Below are 26,623 nucleotides of genomic sequence, written 5' to 3'. Positions count from 1 at the left end.
TTTAGGGTTTAGGTTTATAACAAGAGAATTCAGTGGGAGAAAATGTGTGGGGGGGGGCATCCTTTTCTTTTTCACTAGGAGGCCCCCGCTGGGATAGGGTTGGACTCCAGTGGATGGATGGATGGGTGGATGGATGGATGGATGGGTTGTGTGGACGGATGGATGGATGATGGACGGATGGATGATGGACGGATGGATGATGGATGGATGGATGATGGATGGATGGATGGATGATGGACGGATGGATGATGGACGGATGGATGCTGGACGATGGATGGATGGATGGGTAGATGGACGGATGGATGATGGACGATGGATGGATGTATGATGGATGGATGGATGGGTGGATGGATGGATGGATGGGTGGATGGGTGGATGGATGGGTTGTGTGGACGGATGGATGGATGATGGACAGATGGATGATGGACGGATGGATGATGGATGGATGGATGATGGATGGATGGATGGATGATGGACGGATGGATGATGGACGATGGATGGATGTATGATGGATGGATGGATGGGTGGATGGATGGATGATGGACGGATGGATGATGGACGGATGGATGATGGACGATGGATGGATGGATGGGTAGATGGATGGATGGATGGTGGATGGATGGATGATGGACGGACGGACGGACGGAGGTATAGGTGTATGTTTGGGTCAGCCTGTGTTGGTCTGCATTGCAACTGTTTTTCCAAAGCAAGCTGAAGAAGAAGTCTCCAAGAAAAGTGAACTCCGTGACGGGTGTGCTGCTACTTTTTGACTCGTGGTGCAAGTTGGACGAGAGCGAAGTAAACACAGCCGAGCGGCGCGGGAGGCTGCAGGAAGAAGAGCGAGGCGGCGTTCTCTCTGGCGGCCCTCCAGCCACAGAGGCTCTAGCCAAGGTCTGCGTGGGCGAGGACGGCCGCTGCGGAGACGAGGAAGCTCCAGGCCGGCTCGTTAGGCAACCTCGACAGGTGAAAGTGTTAGGGAGGAACGCCGTGTAGTCTGCATTCAGGCCTCGGGGACTGTGGACTCGCACTCGCTCCTCGCAAGACAGAAACATAGCATGCTAATCAGCTTCATCACCGCCGTCTGTAGACGCTAGGCTGGTCGTCAACATCACACCAGGACTTCACCCACACCATCACCCCTTTAGCTTCTTAGCTTCCATTCAGGCATGATGGAGGTCTGCCAACGTTTGCGTGATCACAAATGGAATTCTTAGCGTCCGTACAAAATGTCCGTGAGTGTCCAGGATGTCAAGTTGACCCATCAGGACCCGGGCAGATGCACACTGCTGGACCCCAGTCGACCAACCAAGGACCCCAATGAGGCAGAGAAATGAGCCGTGTTTGATATCTGTGTGTGTGCGCGTGTGTGTGCGCCTGTGTGTGCGCCTGTGTGTGTGTGTGTGTGTGTGTGTGTGTGTACACTAATCCCTCACCACTTCAGGCTTCCCATTTCATTCCATCCCAGTTTTTGAGTAATAAATCCATTGCTGTTTCATAATTGAATATGGCCCATCACGAGTCAAAACGAAGCATAAAAAGCTAAATAGAAATATGAGGCATTCAAAAGATGCATTCAAAGACAATAGACAATAACCATCCCATCCCAGGAAAGATGGTACAGACACCCAGCAGTGGATGTTTCGGGGGGGCAATAGTTGTTACCTGAAATGTCATATTGGCTATTATGAAGATTATTTTGTACTGAACAGGAAGTTGGCCGGTCAGGTTGGTTCTAGACGATCACAAATTCCAATGTATACATAATTCATACATGGAATATTTGTGTAATTATGGCAATTGTGTAAAAATGTGCTTATCATCTTCTAAAGAGGTCCTCATCCATCCTTGTTGACCGTTATTATCGTCCATTTTGTTTATATCTTTGGCTGTCTGGAATGGATGGATTGGATTGACATTATTATTCATCATTATGATCTTGTTTGACATTTTGGAAGGCATTCCCGATGGAAGTCAGGGTTCAGCCGTAATATTTGAAACTAATAGCAGATTCCATGGAAAGGATCTTGGTAAAAGGGAAGAGGTTTCGAGCGGGTTTGCGTGCGGAGACGTCCTCGTCAGCAAGGTTAGGATGATGGAGGGAAGGCAGCGATGTCTGCGAGCAGGTGGAGGCCGTGTCCTTCTCCAAGTCCCCAAAGACACGGCGGCTGACATCATCACGCCGCCAACGAGGCTGACCTCCGCTAACATGGCCGACGGACATAGTCAGCTAAGTAGCTAATGGACTCCTCATGTTGGGAGCGCGGGGCCGCGGGTGAAGGACTTCAATTATCTCGGGCCAGTTTTGCGTAGCGCCTCCGCTTCCCACGGCGCCGCCTGCCAGCTCGGAACACGCGGCCGCTTGTCTTTTCCAAATATTGGCGCTGAGCCGGGGCGAGAGCGCAGCCCGGCAGCTTTGTTTGTGTTTGGTGTGTCTAAATGTCCCATGGAAAGGAAGACCACGGTGCCGAAATGTGCTCCAACATACGTCGTCGATGACCTGGACCCACTTCTCCTTTTTTCCCAGATCATCCGTGACCGTGTGGACTGGCACGTCTCCAGGAACCGGCTGATGTGGAACTCCCTGCCGGGTGGTCTCTATGCACTCCCTCAGTACTCGGCTGACCCCGCACGCTTCCCCTTTTACTACGCCAGCCTGGGTGAGCGACACGCCCGCCCCTTTATGACCACGCCCTCAGACTGGCGCCGACATAAGCGGTTGTCGACATAACTTCGGCTGACCCTTGCTTGCACACGAACGTACTGACTTGGGCCCTCAGGCGGGTATCCCCTAAAACCATCTTATTTTCCCACCGTCATCCCCAGGAGCAGGAAAGGTGGGGTACGCTTTTACTTTGAAGCTTACTTTGCACTGAACAGGAAGTTGCGGTTGAAAAAGGTGGGGTACGCTTTTACTTTGAAGCTTACTTTGCACTGAACAGGAAGTTGCCGTTGAAAAAGGTGGGGTACGCTTTTACTTTGAAGCTTACTTTGCACTGAACAGGAAGTTGCCGTTGAAAAAGGTGGGATTCGCTTTTACTTTGAAGCTTACTTTGCACTGAACAGGAAGTTGCCGTTGAAAAAGGTGGGGTACGCTTTTACTTTGAAGCTTACTTTGCACTGAACAGGAAGTTGCCGTTGAAAAAGGTGGGATACGCTTTTACTTTGAAGCTTACTTTGCACTGAACAGGAAGTTGCCGTTGAAAAAGGTGGGATACGCTTTTACTTTGAAGCTTACTTTGCACTGAACCGGTAGTCGCTGGCGGACCAGTCAATGTATACTTTTATTTTGAAGCCTACTTAGCACTGAACAGGAAATAGCCGTGTGCTGCTAAGTACGTTGCTTAGTGACGGTGACGATGCACGTCGACATAAACTGACTCGGGGGTTCAATGTGGACTAAATGTTGACGCCGGCTCAAGCGGTGCTTAGTTAGGCCAGTTTTGGCAAAGACGGGAATGTGAAGACGTGTCCGGAAAGGCCCGGAGAGGCGACTGCGCCTAAATCTGTGACCCCAGTGGTCCCAAGGTGCAGCGGGAGCAGACCTCGCACTTCCCAAAATAAATCTCAGCCCACCTGAGATGGGCGGTCGGGGGCTTCCGTGTCAGGGAGATGGATGGAGCGGCACTAAAGAGCACTCCGCCTCCGCTTCTCCGTGAGGACGCCAGAATTCCCAAACACTCAGACAACACCTGGCACGCCGGGTGCCCGGGTTCCCGGGTGCCCGCTCCCCAGCTCTGCTGCGCCCCCTGGTGGCAGCTTTGGGCCACACAAACGTCCGAGGCGCTGGAGGGATGGATTCCCAAAGTCCAACATCCTGTCCACTCCAGTTAGCCGTCGTGCCCAACGCTGGCCCTCATTTATCAGGCGCGCTCATTCCAGGTTTGGTTCCGCTTGCACGTTACGCTCCGCTCCGCCGGGAATACGGAAGGAAAGAAACACAATTGGAGCGGATTTGCACACGACGAGCGGACGCCATTAACGCAAAGGAGTTCAGTGGAGGATTAAACAAGTGTACTCGTGCTCGGTCATGTGAGCAGGAAGTGGGTGTCCTGTCAGGAAGACGGATGACTGGTACCGCACACAACAACACACACACACACACACACACACACGCACACATTGTGTCCACTTAACCATGATGGAGGTTTATGGAGAGGCTGAGTACTTCTGTACAAATCTGGGTTAAAGACCCCATTACCCACGTTAACGCTTTCTCTTTGTGTGTGTGCGTGTGTGTGCGTGCGTGCGTGCGTGTGCGTGTTGCCAGGTGAAAGCCCACTGCCGCAGTTCACCGCCGTGATCCACAGCGTCAGTCCCCTGCAGTCCCACGTGTCTCCTGTGGTGAAGCTCATCATCGCCGTAGCCAAGTCCAAGTTCTGTGCACGGGTGGGCGGCGGCTGCGTTGACATGCTAAGTCGTGCTACATCCATCCCCCCTTGACTGCGCTTTATTAGCCATGAGTCCGTTTCTGCCATGTTGGATTCAATATTAATGCTAACAATGTGATGACGTAACACCCCTACAGTCACGTTTACACTCTGTTGTCCTTTCTTTCCGTCACATGACTTAAGGCTCCGGCATCAGGAACCAACTAGAGCGCTAACTAGCTACTAGCTAGAACTAGCTAGCCTCCCATGTTCTGATCCTGACATAAGAAAGTGTTTCAAGCTGAGTGGGGAAGATGGATAAAGAAGACAAAAACTTACCACTTCCACACAGAGTGGGAGAAGAATCACTGTGGCCGAGTAGCCAGAATCCTACGTGTACTGTACTTTTAGCCATTCTGATATAGCTGGGTGTACTGTGGTACATGACAGGTGTACTATGGCGGGGTGCAGGTCTAGTGTAGGCAGGTACAATGAAACGTATTGTGAGTGACGGACATGAATATTACAGTACAGGCAACATCATAATATGCTATATGATTAATATTCAACATCATAATATGCTATGTGTTTAATATACAACATCATAATATGCTATATGATTAATATTCAACATCATAATATGCTATATGTTTAATATTCAACATCATAATATGCTATATGTTTAATATTCAATATCATAATATGCTATATGATTAATATACAACATCATAATATGCTATATGTTTAATATTCAACATCATAATATGCTATATGTTTAATATACAACATCATAATATGCTATATGTTTAATATACAACATCATAATATGCTATATGTTTAATATTCAACATCATAATATGCTATATGTTTAATATACAACATCATAATATGCTATATGATTAATATTCAACATCATAATATGCTATATGTTTAATATTCAACATCATAATATGCTATATGTTTAATATTCAACATCATAATATGCTATATGATTAATATACAACATCATAATATGCTATATGATTAATATACAACATCATAATATGCTATATGTTTAATATTCAACATCATAATATGCTATATGTTTAATATTCAACATCATAATATGCTATATGATTAATATACAACATCATAATATGCTATATGATTAATATACAACATCATAATATGCTATATGTTTAATATTCAACATCATAATATGCTATATGATTAATATACAACATCATAATATGCTATGTGTTTAAATGCAGATTGTGGTTTTATGGAACAGCGACAAGCCTTTACCCCCCAGGACCAAGTGGCCCTCCACCAGCGTGCCTCTCAAGGTCGTCCAAGGACAGAGCAAGGTGCTACTGTACATCCACGTTGTCCTCAATGTTTGGCTCGTTAGCCAACGGTGGGAATTGAATCTCCTCGAATCACTCCGCCCCTGATTTATTGCAAATGTTGATCAGAGAGGGGAGAGAAGTCAAGGCCAAGCTTGGAGGTTTGGAGGTGGCGGAGGGGTGTGGCCTTTCGGCGGTCTCAGGGGTACCCCCCCCCCCCAATGCGATATGCAAACCCGTGCATTTATGGCGCCATCCTTCCGTCTTAGTGCGGACTGAACAACATGACCCGTAGCCGCGGGGGCAAACGGTAAATCATCCCAGTCGGGTGGCTCGGCGTTGACGGAGCTTGTGCCGAGCAAGCACTTTGAGCGCCACATCAATATTATCAGCAGCGGCGCGGCCGTATTTCAGCTTCATCCATCACGCCTCAACACGCCACGTCTCCGTCCTCCGGCACCGGAACTTTTATGTACGGCTCCGTGCTAAACATCGATCCAGGCTCCTTAGCGGTGCAAGGAAATGATGGCGGCGGGGAGCGCCAAAGGTGAAAAGGCCGCATGGCGTGCGTCACTGAGCGCAATGTGAGATGGGAAGCTCGGGTGCACGCGGCCAAGCGTCCGTCTACACGGCGTGATTGGCATCTATGCATCTCTCGCTCATCCTGGGGGGGGAATATTCCTAAATCCTGCGTCCCATCAAGCGTCTAAATTCTCTGGTCTGACTGTTTGGAAGGGGGGCGTCCCACTCCATCTGGCATTGGAGAAACAGGAGAGTCAAATATGGCGGTGGTAGTGTGATGGTCTGGGCTGTTTCCCCGTGTTAAATGGACACATGAGAATGGGGGGGCGACCTCAAGATGAATGACAACAATTCCTCCGCAACGCTTGATTGCAGTTGTTGCTGCTAAGGGGGGGCTCGCACCCGGTAGCTTGATCACAGGCCCCCGGGGCTTTGCACCCGCTTCTCCCTTAACAAGAAAGATTTCATTCCAAAGCGCTAATCGTCGGCTAACATATTGGCTAATATTTACACTCTTTGATGATCCAAATATGACAAACGTGCAGCCACAGCACACGGAGACATGGAATCAAATCATCTTCCTTTGTCTTCCGTCCTCTTGTAGACCATGAGCAGCCGATTTGCCCCCCACGACGTCATCCTCACGGACGCCGTCCTGAGTCTGGATGAAGACTCCGTTCTCTCCACCAATGAGGTGAGCTCGGCGTCATCAGCTGTGGGACTTTTGATCCCAAATGGCATGCCGGCCAGGACCGGCCCGGGACACCCCCCTCATCCTAAAACGGGGAGATGTTTTATTGATGGTCACCTTCTCCTACGCTCGTGGGATCACAATCACGCTTTGGCGTGGCTAAACAATCCCGCCTCTGCAAGTCAACCTTTGTGGAGGAGGAGGACGGGGTGGGGGAGGAGGGCGAGGAGGAGGAGGGGGATGAGGGGGAGGAGGAGGAGGAAGAGGAGGAAGGATGTGGAGCTGTGCTGGATAAGCCGTCACCCTAATTGTCCTTTTAAGGTGATGCAGGGATTGAAGGAAAGCGTGCGGAATCATCCACGAGGAGGCCACTTCACGCTTTGAATGTCACTTGGATATTTAAAATGGAAGCTCTGCAGGTTTCTCCATGACATCGTCTCACTGCCCCCCCCCCCCCCCCCCATATTCAGCCCATCCTGTCAGCTCTTGTCTTGCTGCATATGTTGGACATCCATGGATGGATGATTGCTCTATCTCCCTTGTACTTCTGTATAAGTGACAAGAGTAAAGGCTCGTACTACTACTACTACTACTACTACTACTACTATATTGTGGTCTGTTCAAGGTGACGTCACTGCTTTTTATTTTTATTCGGCCGCGTGAAAGCCAGAGATTATAGCTCACCTACTATCATATTGACCCCTGCTCTTTGGATCCTTTTTGGCCTTGCAAGAATCTATTAATGTGTAGCGCACACACATGCACACACACACACACACACACACACACGCACACACGCACACACACACACAAGGAAGACAGACACATGAGTAGTGCAGCGTGTGTCATTTAGCATGATTAGCCCCACTTGAATCCCTGTTGGCAACACCATGAAACGTTAGGACGTTAGGAATTCTTTTCCCGCCTTTGTCACACGCTGTCAATCACTCCAGGGTGCCGGGATGGCAGCCGCAACCTTTCCTACTTGGCCGCTCAGCCCATTCAGCGCCGCTTTTAGCGCCGGGAGCCTCCGCGCCCGCCTTGCTCACGCAAGTACCTGAGAAAATGCTTCAAATGCTAACATGCTAAAGCTAAAGTTAAAAAAGTGAACTTTTTCTTCTCCCTCAAACTGCAAACATTCCACAACACATAATGCTCTCTCTCCCTCTTTTGCAACACCCCTTGCTCTCTTTCATTTCATTCTGGGGTTTCGTCTCTTACGACCAGTCCGGAGTTCCATGATTCCGTCCCAAGCGTATCATGAGGCTCCACCAGGGAGGCTAAGAGCAGCCCCCGTGATGCGCTCCACCCCCCCCCCCCCCCCACCTGACTCAACCCCATGTTTTCCTGCAGGTGGATTTTGCCTTTATCGTGTGGCAGACCTTCCCGGAGCGCATTGTGGGTTACCCCGCCAGGAGCCACTACTGGGACGGCGCCAGGTCCTGCTGGGGCTACACCTCCAAGTGGACCAACGACTACTCCATGGTGCTGACGGGGGCCGCTTTCTACCACAGGTTAGATGTGCCAGCATGCTAACATGCTAACCATGGCCAAAACAATAATCACACGGCAGCAGAGTCGGGGCAACCGCAGCCTTTAGCGTGCGGCGGGCAGGAGGAGCAGACTTAGTAGCAGACTTAGTAGCAGACTTAGTCAGCAGACTTAGTAAGCAGACTTAGTCAGCACACTTAGTAAGCAGATTTAGTAGCAGACTTAGTCAGCAGACTTAGAAGCGGACTTAGTAAGCAGATGTAGTAGCGGACTTAGTAAGCAGACTTAGTAGCAGACTTAGTCAGCGGACTTAGTAAGCAGACTTAGTAGCGGACTTAGTAAGCAGATTTAGTAAGCAGACTTAGTAGCGGACTTAGTCAGCAGACTTAGTCAGCACACTTAGTAAGCAGATTTAGTAGCAGACTTAGTCAGCAGACTTAGTCAGCAGACTTAGTAGCGGACTTAGTAAGCAGATTTAGTAGCAGACTTAGTAAGCAGACTTAGTCAGCAGACTTAGTAGCGGACTTAGTAAGCAGATTTAGTAAGCAGACTTAGTAGCGGACTTAGTAAGCAGACTTGTTGGCTGTGTTGCGCCCCCCGCAGGTACTACCACTACCTGTTCAGCCACTACGTCCCCGCCAGTCTGCTGGCCATGGTGGACCGCATGGTGAACTGCGAGGACATCCTGATGAACTTCCTGGTGTCGGCCGTCAGCAAGCAGGCGCCCATCAAGGTGACGCAGAAGAAGCAGTACAAGGAGACCATGATGGCGCAGGTGACAGGAATGAATGAATGCGGTCGTGTGTCCTGTTGTGGTCAGCAGGCATCATTGAGATGTTCCATCACATGACCTCCATGCTACCCAAGGTCAGCCGTGTCCCACATCGAGGGAGTCGAGTGAAAAAGACTCCTCCTCCCGTTCTTTGTGGAAGTGGTACTTTTTGGCGTCTGACTTTGTCCAGCCTGTGACCTGAGTGTTTGTCTTTGTGTCCAATCCGAGGGCTCCAAGGCGTCCCGCTGGGCCGACCCGGACCACTTCGCCCAGCGCCAGACGTGCATGAACGCTTTCAGCCGCTGGCTGGGCTTCATGCCTCTGCTGCACTCGCAGATGAGACTGGACCCGCTGCTGTTCCGGGACCAGGTGTCCATCCTGAGGAAGAAGTACCGGGACATCGAGAGGCTGTGAACGCACCCCCTCTGGACGCCCGTACGTGGACGCACTGCCGCACCACGACATGGACGCGGGAGCCGCTCACGTCGGCACGTGGAACACAACCTTTCCCTGGACTGGACTGGACCGGACCGGACCATGGGTCCTGTGTACTATTGTAGACCTGCAGCCCCCCCTTCCTGTCTGTATGAAGAAAGGAGAAATAAAAGCGAGTTATGCTATGAGGTGTCCCATAACCTGTGTTCACTGGACACTTCATTAGGTACGCCTTCACCCCCCGACTTGTTCAGTCGCTTCATGACCCCCGCCTGTGACCCGCCCCTGACGAGGTGGGCCCCTCCCACCACTTTGTAAGGCTTTGCTACACGTCTTAAATGCACTCAGCTTGTTTGATGGTTTTCAGTAGGCTAAGCTAGGCTAAGCTAGGCTAGTACTGCGGCTCACATAGCATGCTAACGTAGCATCAGAAGTACACATCATCAAGATCATCCATCATCAAGACACACGAACACAACACGGCCTGTTCATGGCCAGCGTGCGTGTTGTCAACAAGCGCCATCTTTGGATGGCAGGACGGCGTCAGGGTGTGCATGAGGTGTACCTAATGAAGCGGGGAAAGCTGACCTCCAGCCAACATGGCGGAGCGTGAGCGTGAATATTAAAGTCACTTTAATTGCTTCCCCTCCCAAAGTGGAAAAGAATTCCCAGAAAAGCCGCTGATCCCGACTCAGCCTGGCTTTAGTCAAAGTCCAAACAAAATCTATATGCTAATCAAGCCTGCTGATATTTACATTTTTCCTTAACTTACGAGCCAGCCTGTACACGCACGCTACGCTCCCCGCGCCGCCATCAGGTTCCCTCACTCTATGGAAAATTCACTCATGAATACATAGTACTGCAATACTCTATGCGTGTACAGTGTGTAGTATTGTAGTACAGCCGTTGTTCTTTCTGTTTCCGCTTTCTTCAGTCAAACTTCTTGCATTTCTTGAGTTTCTATTGGCGGTAACATTTTCATAGGACCAACAATACGTATCATAATGTTACGTCTTCAGTGTATGAGACATGGCGTTAGATTACCTTGCACACATGCTGGGACCAACACGCCATGGCGGAGACCAACACGCCATGGCAGAGACGGACATGCCATGGCAGAGACGGACATGCCATGGCTGAGGCCAACACGCCATGGCAGAGACGGACACGCCATGGCAGAGACGGACATGCCATGGCTGAGGCCAACACGCCATGGCTGAGACGGACACGCCATGGCTGAGACGGACACGCCATGGCTGAGACGGACACGCCATGGCAGAGACGGACATGCCATGGCTGAGGCCAACACGCCATGGCAGAGACGGACATGCCATGGCTGAGGCCAACACGCCATGGCTGAGACGGACACGCCATGGCTGAGACGGACACGCCATGGCTGAGGCAGACGCGCCATGGCAGAGACGGACACGCCATGGCTGAGGCCAACACGCCATGGCTGAGACGGACACGCCATGGCAGAGACGGACATGCCATGGCTGAGGCCAACACGCCATGGCTGAGACGGACATGCCATGGCTGAGACGGACACGCCATGGCTGAGGCAGACGCGGCATGGCAGAGACGGACACGCCATGGCTGAGGCAGACATGCCATGGCAGAGATGGATGCATAATTTTTATTTGGTAAGAAATCTTAAATGAAGATTTTTATATCTAGAAATGAGCAGGACCAAAATCCTAGATCTAAGATTTTCATAACTAAAAACAAGCAGGACCTTTAAGCTGGAAATACTTTTTTTAAGAATGAAATACAAATGGGAAAACAGGGATTGAGCTACAAATAGACCCGCTGCTGTTTAACATCACAGACTGGAAAAGGGTTCTCCTCCCATTCTGTGTGGAAGTGGTACTTTTTTTTTTTGCTTCTTAGGTTGAAAAGAAATGGGCTAGCTCAACGGTTAGCTCACTTCGAGAGTTGCGCAATGTGTCGCATGTGCTGAAGTGATGTTCTTTATCACAGCTACTTTCACACTGAGCCTCCGTGGACGCCACGCGAGAAAGTCATCTTCATCACTACCTACCCCCTTTCATCTGTCCTCTTGTCTCCTCCTTCCTCCTCCTCTCCTCTCAGAGACCATCATCACAACAAGCTCATCTCCTCTTACGTCCTCTCGCTTCTTCTCCCGCCGTGCCGCCCACCTCTCCCAGGAGCCGTCAGGAGGACGTCTTCATCACTTTTACAACGTTCAACCTTCACACGCCGACAACAATACCATAGGAACACCAAGCAAAGGCAACTTCATATGCCACTGCATCATATCTATGTATGTATGGTATAGCATGGCACGGCATGGTATAGCATGGCATGGCATAGTATAGCATGGCATGGTATGGCATGGCACGGCATGGTATAGCATGGCATGGCATAGTATAGCATGGCATGGTATAGCATGGCATGGCATGGTATGGTACAGGATGGTATAGCATGGCACGGCATGGTATAGCATGGCATGGCATAGTATAGCATGGCATGGCATAGTATAGCATGGCATGGCATAGTATAGCGTGGCATGGCATGGCATAGCGTGGCATGGCATGGTATGGTATAGGATGGTATAGCATGGCATGGCATAGCATGGCATGGTATAGCATGGTATAGCATGGTATAGCATGACAAGTGGGTTTGACCATAGAGCATCCATGACTTCCATGATTCATCATAGCATCCATTCCTTTACACCCAAAATGGGGGAAAGGAGTGTGCATATGTGTGTGTGTGTGTGTGGGAGTCTTATAGGAGGGGGGCACCGTGCACACACACACACACACACACACACACACACACACACACAGTAGTGTGCTAAGCTAGCATATGGTCACGGGTGAGCAGCCACTCTGACAAATGTGAGGAGACAGCTCTTAATGAGAAACATAGTTGGAGGACAGGACGTGTGTGTGTGTGTGTGTGTGTGTGCGTGCGTGTGTGTGCGTGTGTGTGTGTGTGTGTGTGTGTGCGTGAAGGAGTGTGAAAAAGAAGGAAAAAAAGATGAGAAAGTATGTTCCAAATAATGGTGTCCATCTCCGCCTCCTAATGACTTTTCTTCCTCCTGCATCTCAGGGCGTAGCTAAAGCAGGTGGACAGTATTTATTTAGTATTTATTCCAAAGTCAATCATAATCAGGGAAAGATTGCTGATGATTTATTCATGGCCGCCTAATGGAGGCGTGACCAAAGAGAGCGCCACTGACACATGAAAGAGAGCGCTCTCCGCCTGTCACACGTCCACTGCTGCAGCCCTGGGGAACCTGGACCTACACTTGCAACTTACACTAGTCTATATATATATATATATATATACATATATATATATATATATATATATATATATATATATATATATATATATATATGTACATTCATACACATATATACCTGGATGTCATTAGAGCCCCCTGGACATGACGTAACACCCCTACAGTCACCCTTACACTCCTATTACCCAGTATAGGAGACAAGGAGGGTAGACAGGAAAGTGTAGGTAGGAGGAAGCGTCTCTAAGAGGATGGAAGGAAATGAGAAGTGGATCAGAAGGCGAGAAAGTTACATTCTAAAAATAACAAAAACAATCAACACCACAATCTTTACTTTTGTGTCTGTGTACTGTGTGTGTGTACTGTGTGGACTTTGTAATTGTCAGTCAGCAAGTGTGGAAGATTAAAGAAGAAATGAAGAATGCTGTATGAATAATAATAATAATAATAATAACAATAATAATATTAATAATAATATGTCCAACTCTTTGAACTCTTTCATGTTGTACAATAGTTGTACAACACATACTGTACTTATATGGTTGTACCATACATACTGTACTTATATTGTTGTACCACACATACTGTACTTATATTGTTGTACCACACATACTGTACTTGTACGGTTGTACCATACATACTGTACTTATATTGTTGTACCATACATACTGTACTTATATGGTTGTACCATACATACTGTACTTATATTGTTGTACCATACATACTGTACTTATATGGTTGTACCATACATACTGTACTTATATGGTTGTACCATACATACTGTACTTATATTGTTGTACCACACATACTGTACTTATACGGTTGTACCATACATACTGTACTTATATTGTTGTACCACACATACTGTACTTATACGGTTGTACCATACATACTGTACTTATATTGTTGTACCACACATACTGTACTTATACGGTTGTACCATACATACTGTACTTATATTGTTGTACCATACATACTGTACTTATATGTTTGTACCATACATACTGTACTTATACGGTTGTACCACACATACTGTACTTATACGGTTGTACCATACATACTGTACTTATATTGTTGTACCATACATACTGTACTTATACTGTTGTACCATACATACTGTACTTATACGGTTGTACCACACATACTGTACTTATACGGTTGTACCATACATACTGTACTTATACGGTTGTACCACACATACTGTACTTATACGGTTGTACCATACATACTGTACTTATACGGTTGTACCACACATACTGTACTTATACGGTTGTACCATACATACTGTACTTATATTGTTGTACCACACATACTGTACTTATACGGTTGTACCACACATACTGTACTTATATTGTTGTACCATACATACTGTACTTATATGTTTGTACCATACATACTGTACTTATACGGTTGTACCACACATACTGTACTTATACGGTTGTACCATACATACTGTACTTATACGGTTGTACCACACATACTGTACTTATACGGTTGTACCACACATACTGTACTTATACGGTTGTACCATACATGCATACACGCCAGGCCCCCCAGCCATCAGGAGAACATGTGTATTGTTCCTCCAGACCACTAGAGGCTGCAGTTGGATGGCATGTGATGTTGAGGGCGTGGCATCAAGAGGAACCTGCTATGAGGAAGTTCCTGTGTTAGTGGTGAACAGCCATCACGGCATCCATCCAAACCATCCTGCCATTTCTAGGGGTAAGTAGCATTGGGCACGGGGGGGTTGGAATATTCTTATTTCCTCATATGAAATAAGTTCTTCATATGACCAAGCTTATCTGCTCTTGGAATAAGACTCATTGCTCCTCTTCCTGGTCTATGCTGGTCCAGGAACTAAAGTCAGCACACGTTCTTCTTAGCTTGGCCTCACGGGCAGACTATGTTGTCCACTGTTTGATCAGGTCTGCCCCCCGCCCCCCTTTGGTGCTGCTGCTCGAGAGCCAGGCCGGGACATCAGTGCTGACGAGGTCTTTTTTTATAGCAGCAAAATGGATTGAAAGGCAACCAACTTTTATTTTCACTTCCTAGTCTTTGTCTTGGCCCCCACGAGGCTGGGGGAGGCTGGGGGAGGCTGGGGGAGGCTGGGGGAGGACACCCCCACCCTCATTGGCTGGCCCAGGAGCACCATGGGACCTGGCTGCTATGTCATCCAAAGATGCTATACACGCTAGGCTTTTCATGGGTTGTTGCAGTCCTACACACAATGTGTACAAGACACACAATGTGTACAAGACACACAATATGTACAAGACACACAATGTGTACAAGACACACAATGTGTACAAGACACACAATATGTACAAGACACACAATGTGTACAAGACACACAATGTGTACAAGACACACAGTGTGTACAAGACACACAATGTGTACAAGACACACAGTGTGTACAAGACACACAGTGTGTACAAGATACACAACGTGTACAAGACACACAACGTGTACAAGACACACAACGTGTACAAGACACACAACGTGTACAAGACACACAATGTGTACAAGACACACAACGTGTACAAGACACACAACGTGTACAAGACACACAACGTGTACAAGACACACAATGTGTACAAGACACACAATATGTACAAGACACACAATGTGTACAAGACACACAATATGTACAAGACACACAATGTGTACAAGACACACAATATGTACAAGACACACAATGTGTACAAGACACACAATGTGTACAAGACACACAATGTGTACAAGACACACAATGTGTACAAGACACACAATGTGTACAAGACACACAATGTGTACAAGACACACAATGTGTACAAGACACACAATGTGTACAAGACACACAATGTGTACAAGACACACAATGTGTACAAGACACACAGTGTGTACAAGACACACAGTGTGTACAAGACACACAGTGTGTACAAGACACACAGTGTGTACAAGACACACAGTGTGTACAAGATACACAACGTGTACAAGACACACAACGTGTACAAGACACACAACGTGTACAAGACACACAACGTGTACAAGACACACAGTGTGTACAAGACACACAACGTGTACAAGACACACAATGTGTACAAGACACACAATGTGTACAAGACACACAATGTGTACAAGACACACAACGTTACAAGACAATAGAAGTACAAGGACTATAGAAGGCAACAATGGAATTGAATGATTTGTTTTAATTCAAATGAAGTGAAGTGACATCATAGTATTACGTTTGTTAGTGGTATTATAGAGTTAAGTGATGCCAATATAGAGTGGTATCATATAGTGGTATCATAGAGTTAAGTGATGCCAATATAGAGTGGTATCATATAGTGGTATCATAGAGTTAAGTGATGCCAATATAGAGTGGTATCATATAGTGGTATCATAGAGTTAAGTGATGCCAATATAGAGTGGTATCATATAGTGGTATCATAGAGTTAAGTGATGCCAATATAGAGTGGTATCATATAGTGGTATTATAGAGTTAAGTGATGCCAATATAGAGTGGTATCATATAGTGGTATTATAGAGTTAAGTGATGCCAATATAGAGTGGTATCATATAGTGGTATTATAGAGTTAAGTGATGCCAATATAGAGTGGTATCATATAGTGGTATCATAGAGTTAAGTGATGCCAATATAGAGTGGTATCATATAGTGGTATTATAGAGTTAAGTGATGCCAATATAGAGTGGTATCATATAGTGGTATCATAGAGTTAAGTGATGCCAATATAGAGTGGTATCATATAGTGGTATCATAGAGTTAAGTGATGCCAATATAGAGTGGTATCATATAGTGGTATTATAGAGTTAAGTGATGCCAATATAGAGTGGTATCATATAGTGGTATTATAGAGTTAAGTGATGCCAATATAGAGTGGTATCATATAGTGGTATCGTAGAGTTAAATGATGCCAATATAGAGTGGTATCATATAGTGGTATCATAGAGTTAAGTGATGCCAATATAGAGTGGTATCATATAGTGGTATTATAGAGTTAAGTGATGCCAATATAGAGTGGTATCATATAGTGGTATCATAGAGTTAAGTGATGCCAATATAGAGTGGTATCATATAGTGGTATTATAGAGTTAAGTGATGCCAATATAGAGTGGTATCATATAGTGGTATCATAGAGTTAAGTGATGCCAATATAGACTGGTATCATATAGTGGTATTATAGAGTTAAGTGATGCCAATATAGAGTGGTATCATATAGTGGTATTATAGAGTTAAGTGATGCCAATATAGAGTGGTATCATATAGTGGTATCGTAGAGTTAAGTGATGCCAATATAGAGTGGTATCATATAGTGGTATCATAGAGTTAAGTGATGCCAATATATATATATATATATATATATATATATATATATATATATATATATATATATATATATATATATATATATATATATATAGTGATATAAATCCAGAGAGCCATGAAAAGGAAAGACGATGGGCGTCAATCATCTTCCCATTGCATAAGTGACCATCGTCCGTCCGTCCACCAATCAAAACGCTGCACTGCATCTAGCTCCTCCGTTGGCTGGGATCCACAAAAGACTTTCTCCCAGGTTTCACTCCGATTCCCAAGTCAAGCTGGGTCACCAACATGAGACGAGAACATCTAATCCCACACAGACGGCAGCTCAGCGCCTTTCCCACGAGGAATGAGGCGACATGTTGTGGGCAAATGAGGTGAGATGTTGGCGTGGTGAGAACCAGGGTGGGGATCCAGGCCACAAATGTTTGGGTGGACGCAGATTGACATTTTCCATTACTGCGTCCACGTGCACGAGCGTCACTGCGTGCACGTCTTTTGTCTTGGCAGCGGATCATCCATCTTGTTATTGCCCCATCCAAAGTCCGTGCACGTGTGTGCATCATGCACTAGCACCTGTACGCGTGTGTACCATGGCAGCAAGGTGATTTATGGACACGAGTGCTGCTGGAGAGCTCAGGCTACGGCAACGCCTGTAAATCCTGATAAAAATATGGGATGGAAGCAATTTCATGCCATCAATCTTCCTACCCAGCGCCCCTCATATATTGGCAGGTGTGGGGGGGGGCAAGCTAAACCTGGACTAGACTTGGCTTAAATGTGAAAATCACAGGACTGGCAATTGTGGTACTAGTATGTTACTGTGTAGTATTGCCAAATGAATGTACAGTATCTCTAGTGGTACAGTATATCTATATTTGCTCCTATCGGGTTAGGTAGCATTAGTGTGAAGTACGGTATACAGTAAGTTACTGTTAGAGTTACATAAAGTAGAGTGGGTTATGGTCCGGTTACAGTAAAGTGGGGTTAAGAGTGGGGTTAGGGTCAGGGGTACGCTCAAATAAAGTAGAGTGGGGTTCGGGTCAGGGGTACGGTAAAATAAAGTAGAGTGGGATTCGGGTCAGGGGTACGGTAAAATAAAGTAGAGTGGGGTTAGGGTCAGGGGTACGCTCAAATAAAGTAGAGTGGGATTCGGGTCAGGGGTACGGTAAAATAAAGTAGAGTGGGGTTAGGGTCATGGGTACGGTAAAATAAAGTAGAGTGGGGTTAGGGTCAGGGGTACGGTAAAATAAAGTAGAGTGGGATTCGGGTCAGGGCTACGGTAAAATAAAGTAGAGTGGGGTTAGGGTCAGGGGTACGCTCAAATAAAGTAGAGTGGGATTCGGGTCAGGGGTACGGTAAAATAAAGTAGAGTGGGGTTAGGGTCATGGGTACGGTAAAATAAAGTAGAGTGGGGTTAGGGTCAGGGGTACGGTAAAATAAAGTAGAGTGGGGTTAGGGTCAGGAGTATGGTAAAATAAAGTAGAGTGGGGTTCGGGTCATGGGTACGGTAAAATAAAGTAGAGTGGGGTTAGGGTCATGGGTACGCTCAAATAAAGTAGAGTGGGGTTAGGGTCATGGGTACGCTCAAATAAAGTAGAGTGGGGTTCGGGTCATGGGTACGCTCAAATAAAGTAGAGTGGGGTTAGGGTCATGGGTACGGTAAAATAAAGTAGAGTGGGGTTCGGGTCAGGGGTACGGTAAAATAAAGTAGAGTGGGGTTAGGGTCAGGGGTACGGTAAAATAAAGTAGAGTGGGGTTAGGGTCAGGGGTACGGTAAAATAAAGTAGAGTGGGGTTAGGGTCATGGGTACGCTCAAATAAAGTAGAGTGGGGTTCGGGTCATGGGTACGGTAAAATAAAGTAGAGTGGGGTTCGGGTCAGGGGTACGGTAAAATAAAGTAGAGTGGGGTTCGGGTCATAGGTACGGTAAAATAAAGTAGAGTGGGGTTAGGGTCATGGGTACGGTAAAATAAAGTAGAGTGGGGTTAGGGTCAGGGGTACGGTAAAATAAAGTAGAGTGGGGTTAGGGTCATGGGTACGGTAAAATAAAGTAGAGTGGGGTTAGGGTCATGGGTACGGTAAAATAAAGTAGAGTGGGGTTCGGGTCAGGTTGTACGTGAGGATTATCGAGGGCGAGGTGGCCAAGTGTTTTTTACAATAACCTTGCCCCGTCCTTGCCGCCTGAGAACATGTCTGCTCTTATCAGGATCTTGTAGTAGTGGGCTGCAATATCCCAGACCCCCCCCACCCCCACACCGTCCCCGTCCCCCCCAGGGAGGCCGCCTGCCTGCCTTGGAATGGTCCACAGCAAATCTCCTGCTGTGATCCCTGGTCTTTGAGAGGGACCAGAAACCAAACAAAGTGAGCGTGCTGACCCCTTCTTTCATCCAGCCCATCCAGCCCTTTGGTTCCACTTCAGTCGTCATGGCGACGCAACATGAGGACTAAAGTATTGAGACGTGAGCTTCTTGTCCTAGCCCTCTGAGGCTGAGACCAAGTGTTGATGTTTAGTCCACGCGCCATTTGGAGGACGGCCTTCCAGGGTTTTCTCTGTAACTTCTTGTGTGATCCTAAATGGTCATCTGTTTTTTTTCTGCTCAAGCCATCTAGCTGTGGATTTATGCTCCTCTTCATTTGGACACGAATGATTGTATTTGTATTGTATTTGTTGGAAAATAATATAATAGTAGATGGACTTCAGACAAGGAGTCTGGCTCATCTTTGCTGGAGACATTGAAAATGTTGAGCTAGAAGTTGAGTTAGGAGCACTCAACTGACAACAGAAGGTGGTCGCATGGGTAATCCGACCTACTAACAGATGATGATGATTATTATTATAGTTCCCACGGGTCATTTTCTTGTTTAAAGATCATTTATGACATTTATTCATCGTTAATATTGAAACTCCATAGCCTGATCAGCCACGTAGCGGGGGAATGCTGACCCCTAGTGGCTGGTAGCATGCGGTGCAGCTGTATATAACTATAGTCTGTTTCCTGGTTCATCACAGACTTACTTTCTCTTATGTCTACTATATTGGGTAATAGGAGTGACTATAGGGGTGTTAGTTCAGGTCTAGAGGGCTCTGATAAAGGGTGCAATTAGGGGTGTGGGCTGATATGAAAGAATTCTGATCTCAGACCTGCCAACATTAAAAATATCTAACTAAAAATGTCAAAAGCTCCCAAAGGTGCCAGATTAGCCGTACTGTGCAGGTGAGCAAATCACGTCAGGTGCTAGCCTGAGACCTCCGTGGCAGCATAGCGGCTGCTCGGAGCGTGTGGCCCAATACAGTGCCCCCCACTCTGCTTCTCCTGGTAGTGGTGGTCTTGGTATCTCAAACGGACACCCGACACGTCCTCATTTCTTCAGGTGTGACTTACACTTTTTTGGAAAAAGTTGCATCAGTCTTGAGGATCAGAAGGTTATTGCTTTTGATTGTCGAATAAAAATATATTCATACATTCCTAAACAGGTTTGCATGCTCTACAAAACTACCAAAATATTATCAACATTCCATTGATTGTTTTCATGAATTCTGAATTATTGTGGTCTGCCACTAATTAGTGTGCTCACTGAAGTATTGATCATATTCCTTTGGTCAAGACACAACACAGAGCCTCGTGTTTGTGAAAACAATGTAATAATTATATATATATATATATATATATATGACACACACACACACACACACACACACACGGTAGTACTGGTAGTGGTAGTATTTGTAAGTACACGTTAATCCAAAGTACAAAATCCGGATAAAAAAAAGTTAGCGGAGAGGACAAAAGACATCTTTGTTGTTGTTGACTTCCTGGCCACATCCGTAATGTTCTGCAGGCACGGCATGAAGGAAAGCTCTGGGACTCCCACAAGGACCCCCACAAGGACCCCCATCAATGTCCGTCCTCAGCGGGCTTGGCCGGGCGCTATTTCCTTTGGTGGAGATCCACGTCCCCCTCAGGTGCTTTTGGCAGTTCAGCCCAGTTAGAGGCGAGCCGTGGCGGCCGTGGGAGTGGGAGTGGGCAGCTTCCCTCCTGCTCGCCAACGTGACACATGGAAGGAATGATGAAGATGCAACGGGACTTTTCCCAACATGCTTCTTACCCAAAGTGTCTTCTAGAGACTTCAGCGTGGCCTGGTTGACGCTCAGGGAGTCCTGCTGTGCTCTGAAACAAACAACATGGATGAAGCCCTCACGTCCACGTTAGCCTGATGTTCAGCTATGATGAAACTTGGATGAGCAGATCAGCCGAGGTCGGACCGTGTCAGACTCCGTACCCGGATGACGTAGAAATAGTTGTGTTCAAATGTGTTGCTATGCTCCAGGGGGACATGAGGGTCGTGAAAACAAGCGCACCTGTGTATGGCTTTTAGTCTCAGCAGAGCTGCCAGAGCATTCTTGAGCAGGTCAGAAGACAAGACCTCCAAGTACCTTAGCCTGCCTACCACACGGACACACAAACACGCTCGTTAGTCATGGTGTGTGTGTGTGTAGACGAGGTGGCGTGTTGAGTACATGTGCCAACCTGCCAGCAGCTGTCTGATGATGAAGTCGCGTGCGGCGGGGATGAAGGACTTGTGTGTCAGAGCCTCGGTGGCCTCCTCACGCAGGAAGCGACAGAGCACCTGTGATGGTTATTAGCGTGGTCGTTATGTCATCACCAACATCGGTGTGGCTGACGCTACCTGGTATCCTTGCAGGAACGGCCCCAAGGCCCCGGTCAGGAAGCCGAGGGTTCTCTGCCCTCCCTCCGTCACCAGAACCTCCTGCTGGGTGACCTGCAGCGCTCCCGTCTTCTCCAGCAGGTAGCAGGCCTCCTCAAAATCCTAGCAGCCCGACACAGTTGTTTATTCACCTTGGACGTGCCAGGATGCCCCCCCCCCTCACCTGCACGGTGGCTCCGGGACACAAGATGAACTCATTGGAGAAGACGTTCCTCAGGAAGCTGAAAGTGTTGAAGACGTGCTCTGGGAAAACATCAACACCAACGTTTCACATCCAAATCCTCAAATGCATCGCAGCCGTATCTCCAAGAAGAAACATTTGCCCTTCCTGCTCCCAGTATGACACGTTAGCATCCATGGAGATGTTTCTACATGCTCACAGCATGGATGGAAAACCTTGCTGGAGCTTTTTGGCTCCACCGTTAGCTGCCCCTTTCTACCTCTTTGTATATCTTTACAACACACAGGAGACAAAGGCGTGTCCATGCCCTCACGTTTCAGCCTGGACGAGGCGAGGTGGACGGCGGAGGCCAGCAGCGCCGGACGCAGGAAGACGTGCAGCGCCTGGTTCCTGTAGGAGGCGCAGGAGAGCACGGTGACCGCCCGGCTCAGAAGATCCTCCTCCGGCGAGAGGGCGCGGCCGGCCTGGGCGGGACCTGAACACACATGTGGAACATGTCAATCATCCTGCTGACAGGAAGTTCTTCCCTCCCTCCCAGCGAGAACGGCTTCCACTCTTCTGGAAAGATTTGGTTTGTGTCAAAAATATCAATGACATGTCATATCAATCATCAGGAGTGTGGGATGTTAGTGGAGGTTGAGAAATCCATCCTGGATTTAGAAATGAAGAATGACTCTTGAGCGAGTGCCGTCCCGTCAGGAAGCCGGAAGCATCCTGCTGTCCACGTCTTGCCAAGATGAAGAAACTGACCTTGTTCCCACGCCAGATGGACTCTCCCCTGGGAGACCCTCACCAGACCTCCATGCAGGGACAGGCTGGAGGACACAACCTCAGAAGGAGCGAGGTGGTCTACAGCGGAGGAGATAAAGCTGTCAATCAACCGTCTCGTTGTCTCCATGACAACAAAGCCCCATGCTGTACCAGGCCAGTGGAGGAAGGCTCCGTACTGCCGGGTGAGGTCGCGGAGCCACACGGCCTTCTCCGTCAGCTCGTCCAGCGCCATCGCCGCTTCCTGATCCTGGAGCAGCAGAGACGCCAGCAGGACCCACGGCTTCAGGACAGCGTTGTCCTCCTGAGACCTCACCAGGCTGTAGGCGGCGTCGCTCACCAAGCGCTGAATGTCTTCGCCAGGCCTGGCCGGGATGTGTCTAAAGAAAGGAAGGACTGGTGATCCACACTGCCTGGACCAAAGTTTGGGAGTCCATCAGACGTTGGACTGGACGTCTTCATCTCGTCAAAGGACATTCTGGATAAGTGCACGCACACACACACACACACAAATCTCCCGCCCTTCATCTTTCACTTCCTGTAGCTGTCCCAATACTTTTGTTCTGCAACGCGGTCCAGACGGTACCTGGGTGTCAGGTTGAAGCGGGCACGGTCCACTCGGCCGTGTGCCAAACGTCTGACTGACAGAGGCTGGCCAAAGTAGACGTGGATGCTGCCGTAGTCTTCACGCAGGATCTTCCTGGCCTTGAAGAGACCCTGCACAGGAGAACCAGGTCAGCACATGCACTGTGACTAATGATGAGCCGTGCTCCATTCTGGGGAGAAGGTGGTACGGCGAGGCCGTGATGTTTGGGCCGCGATAGGCGGAGACTGCAATGACGAGGAGGATTGGGGGCGACTCACTGAAGTGGATTCTTTGGGTTTGGGAACGCCGAGCAGTTCCCGGGCATAGAGCGCCTCCTCCAGGATCCTCTCATAGCTGATACTCACCGGGACCAGGCACACGTCAAACACCTCCCCTTTGAGGAAAGGCTCCATCACGATGTTCAACAGGCCTGCGGCACAGCGGGACACCCACGGTGATGCCGTTACACGGGCGATGGCGTCTTTGTCTCTTCTTCTGACTTACCAAACTTTGGCGTTAAAGACTTCGCTGTTCGACTCCTCGTCCCCTCCAGGAAGAACTCCACTGGAGCATGGCCGCTCTAGGAAGACAACAACGTGAAGCAGGGATGTTCAGAGCCTTTGTACCGAGGACCATGCGGGGGTCTTGCTAAGACCAATCCAACACATGCTAAGCTATCTAAAAAGCATTAGCGCTCAGTGTTCGTTACTGCAAAGTGTGAAATCGCCTTTAGTTCATTTCATTGATTCGACGCCCTCGGGTGGAGGTGTCAGGTACTGCAACTCAGGGGTTATGCACTTTTTAGAGAGCTGTTCTTTTGGCTCGGCTCACTAAAAAGAGCCGGCTCTTTGGGCTCCCGTCTGGCTCCTTTTGGTCTTTATTTTGTCCGTCACCAACTGAATTACTAATGTAGAAAATACACAATATCCAATGTTTACTACTTAAGTCATTCATCCCAGGACTTAGTTCCACGTTTGTATTCCCCCGAGCGCCCCATAGTCTTTTATGTTTTTAGCGCAAGAGGCTGAGAGGTGGCAGACTAAAAGCAGTGACTTTTCCAAAGGTTGCAGACCTCAACATGAAGGACCCCAAAAACTTGCTTCATTTAAAACTGGCCATCGCTTCACCAAAATCTAATCATTTCAGGATTTGATCAAAGCGCCTCTAGACGGCCCAATAATTCCTCTGATGGTGCGCTGTACTCTGGCACACGCTCCGAGCCGCCGCAATGTCATGCTACTTGTGCTTCTTTCGATTCAAACGTTTCCAGAATCCAGAAAGAATGTAGAAAATGATGCAGGCGTGTCATGAGCAGTTATGCAAATGAGATGATGAAGCACCGTCACCTTGACGATGGTCTTGACGTACTCGGAGAAGACGGCCCAGTATAGTTTGTCGCCACCGAAGGAGCGGCGGATGAAGAAGGCGCCGGACATGCGCAGCATCTCGCCGACAAATTTCATCCCCATGAAGTCTGCAGGACAAAGAAAGGCGGCCATGTTCAGTGTTGTGATGCGCTTCCTGTTTGGCTACTGTAAAAACAAAATGGATGACTTACTGTTGCTAAACAAGTTGTCCTACAAATACAGGACACAAAAAGCGAGACATGAAGACATGTCAGGCATCCCTACGCCAGCAACGTAACAATGTTCATAACAGGGTACTCTATCTATTAGCCAAGAGCAGTGAGTGACGACGACGACGTACCCATGCCGGCAGCAATGACTGGCAGGGCGAGATCGTAGGTATACAGGATGTACGACATGAGCAGGAAGTCCATGTAGCTCCTGTGACTGGGGAGAAGAACCACCGGGTGCTCCTGGATGGCCTGCTGGAGCTAACGACAGGGCGGGGCCGATTGTTAGCGCAGAGCTCGGCAGTGGCACGATCGTGGTCGGCGTAAAGGCTCACTCTCTGGATGCCCTCCTCGTTGACGCAGATGCTCCTGAACAAGCTCTTGAAGACCTTGCTGAGGGCGAAGGCGAAGAAGCGAATGGTGCTGAGCTGCAGACGGTGGGCCATCTCCTCCACGATGGCCGACGCCTCGGCTTGGACGTCCTCCACCTCTTTGCCCGTCTCCTTGGAAACCTACCAAGGTGAGCAGAGACCATCAGCGTGGTGCGCACGTCTGTCACAGCCCGGGGGATGCTAGTTACCTGATGGATGACGAAGCGAACGTGGTCGGAGTCAAGCGTGACACTCTTCAGCACGTCTGCTTTGCAAGGCGCCAGTCCTTTGTAAAGGACGGGAGTGAAACATCTGACCGCATATCTGAGGTCACTGGAGAGCCTCCTTTCCTCCAGGATGTCTTCAAATTCATCCCTCTTCTTCAGAATTGGATCCCGATGCTTGAAGGCAAAAACAGTGTTGGACACAGGCAGGCTTTCTATTCAAGCCCCCTCCTGATAAAGGCAACAGTCATCACCAAGACACCAAGACGAGAAATACACCCAGATAAACCCAAGAAACTGTAGTCCAGTACCATGTGACCTACAGAGGCTGCAGATTTGTGGTAGACATTTCAAAACGTTCATGTATTTGAGATGAATCACAAGAGTCCTCGCCAACTTCAAATCAAAAGTACAGCTGCTCCCCAAACAAATCATTAAATGGCGTTATTAAAAAACACCACCTGCTAAATGAAGACGTAAGAGGACGGCTGGATCAAATGTCAAATGTCACAGGCTACTTCGAGTGCTAGCTTGGCTTCAACGCCGATGGAAGAATACATACCGAGTAAACCGCCGTGGATGCCATACTTTATCCCGCAAGCACCCACGCTGCATCCAGCGATGCAAGGGACGTCTTTATGACGCGGGGTGTTGTTAAAACACTAAAGCGATATCAGCTCCAGACGTGGAGGAACTTCACATGGGCGTTAGCCGCTACTTCCGGCATTTTGACATACTGCTACGGGGAGACACGAAGGACAAAATTATTCGGCGATGTCCCCGCCACACACACGACTCCTTTCACTGACTTGAGTATTTACGAGTCGCTCACTAAAGTCAAATCAAGTCGAATCAAATGCGCAAAAAACACACATATGGCATTGAGGTACATACGCACTAAACAAACAGCTTGGAGTGCTTGGCTCGGAGTTTGCGAGCGAACAGGTCAGATCATCGAGCAGATCTGTTGCTTTTTCCATGGG

General features: G+C 48.0%; 2 protein-coding genes across 3 annotated transcripts in view; one reads left to right on the top strand and one right to left on the bottom strand.

Moving 5' to 3' along the window:
- The window catches only part of LOC131132435 (exostosin-1), a 52,373-nt gene extending 42,484 nt beyond the window's left edge, over nt 1-9,889 (top strand). Inside the window, exons 6-12 of one of the 2 annotated variants that reach the window (XM_058078061.2) lie at nt 2,525-2,657; nt 4,268-4,386; nt 5,618-5,713; nt 6,819-6,908; nt 8,259-8,419; nt 9,000-9,171; nt 9,397-9,889. In XM_058078061.2, coding sequence (XP_057934044.2) covers nt 2,525-2,657; nt 4,268-4,386; nt 5,618-5,713; nt 6,819-6,908; nt 8,259-8,419; nt 9,000-9,171; nt 9,397-9,582 — 957 coding nt within the window. In that variant the 3' untranslated portion in view covers nt 9,583-9,889. The remainder of the gene's footprint in view (nt 1-2,524; nt 2,658-4,267; nt 4,387-5,617; nt 5,714-6,818; nt 6,909-8,258; nt 8,420-8,999; nt 9,172-9,396) is intronic. The other variant, XM_058078053.2, reaches the window with a different exon arrangement.
- A 10,900-nt stretch (nt 9,890-20,789) lies between these two features.
- gnpat (glyceronephosphate O-acyltransferase) lies at nt 20,790-26,507 on the bottom strand. The gene is made up of 17 exons (XM_058071240.2): nt 26,203-26,507; nt 25,626-25,817; nt 25,381-25,557; nt 25,177-25,306; nt 24,816-24,943; nt 23,974-24,049; nt 23,748-23,899; nt 23,470-23,600; nt 23,037-23,263; nt 22,866-22,964; nt 22,429-22,590; nt 22,098-22,177; nt 21,896-22,036; nt 21,736-21,835; nt 21,567-21,651; nt 21,314-21,375; nt 20,790-21,243 (listed from the first exon to the last, which is right to left on the bottom strand). Exons 1-17 carry the CDS (start codon nt 26,224-26,226, stop codon nt 21,194-21,196), a joined length of 2,016 nt encoding a protein of 671 aa, XP_057927223.2. The 5' UTR covers nt 26,227-26,507; the 3' UTR covers nt 20,790-21,193.
- Nucleotides 26,508-26,623: the final 116 nt, after the last annotated feature.

Source organism: Doryrhamphus excisus, linkage group LG11 (genome assembly GCF_037039965.1).
Source record: "Doryrhamphus excisus strain RoL-2023G ecotype Guam linkage group LG11, RoL_Dexc_Guam_v1.1, whole genome shotgun sequence".
NCBI lineage: Eukaryota > Metazoa > Chordata > Actinopteri > Syngnathiformes > Syngnathidae > Doryrhamphus > Doryrhamphus excisus.
This window is presented reverse-complemented; position numbering and strand designations above follow the sequence as displayed.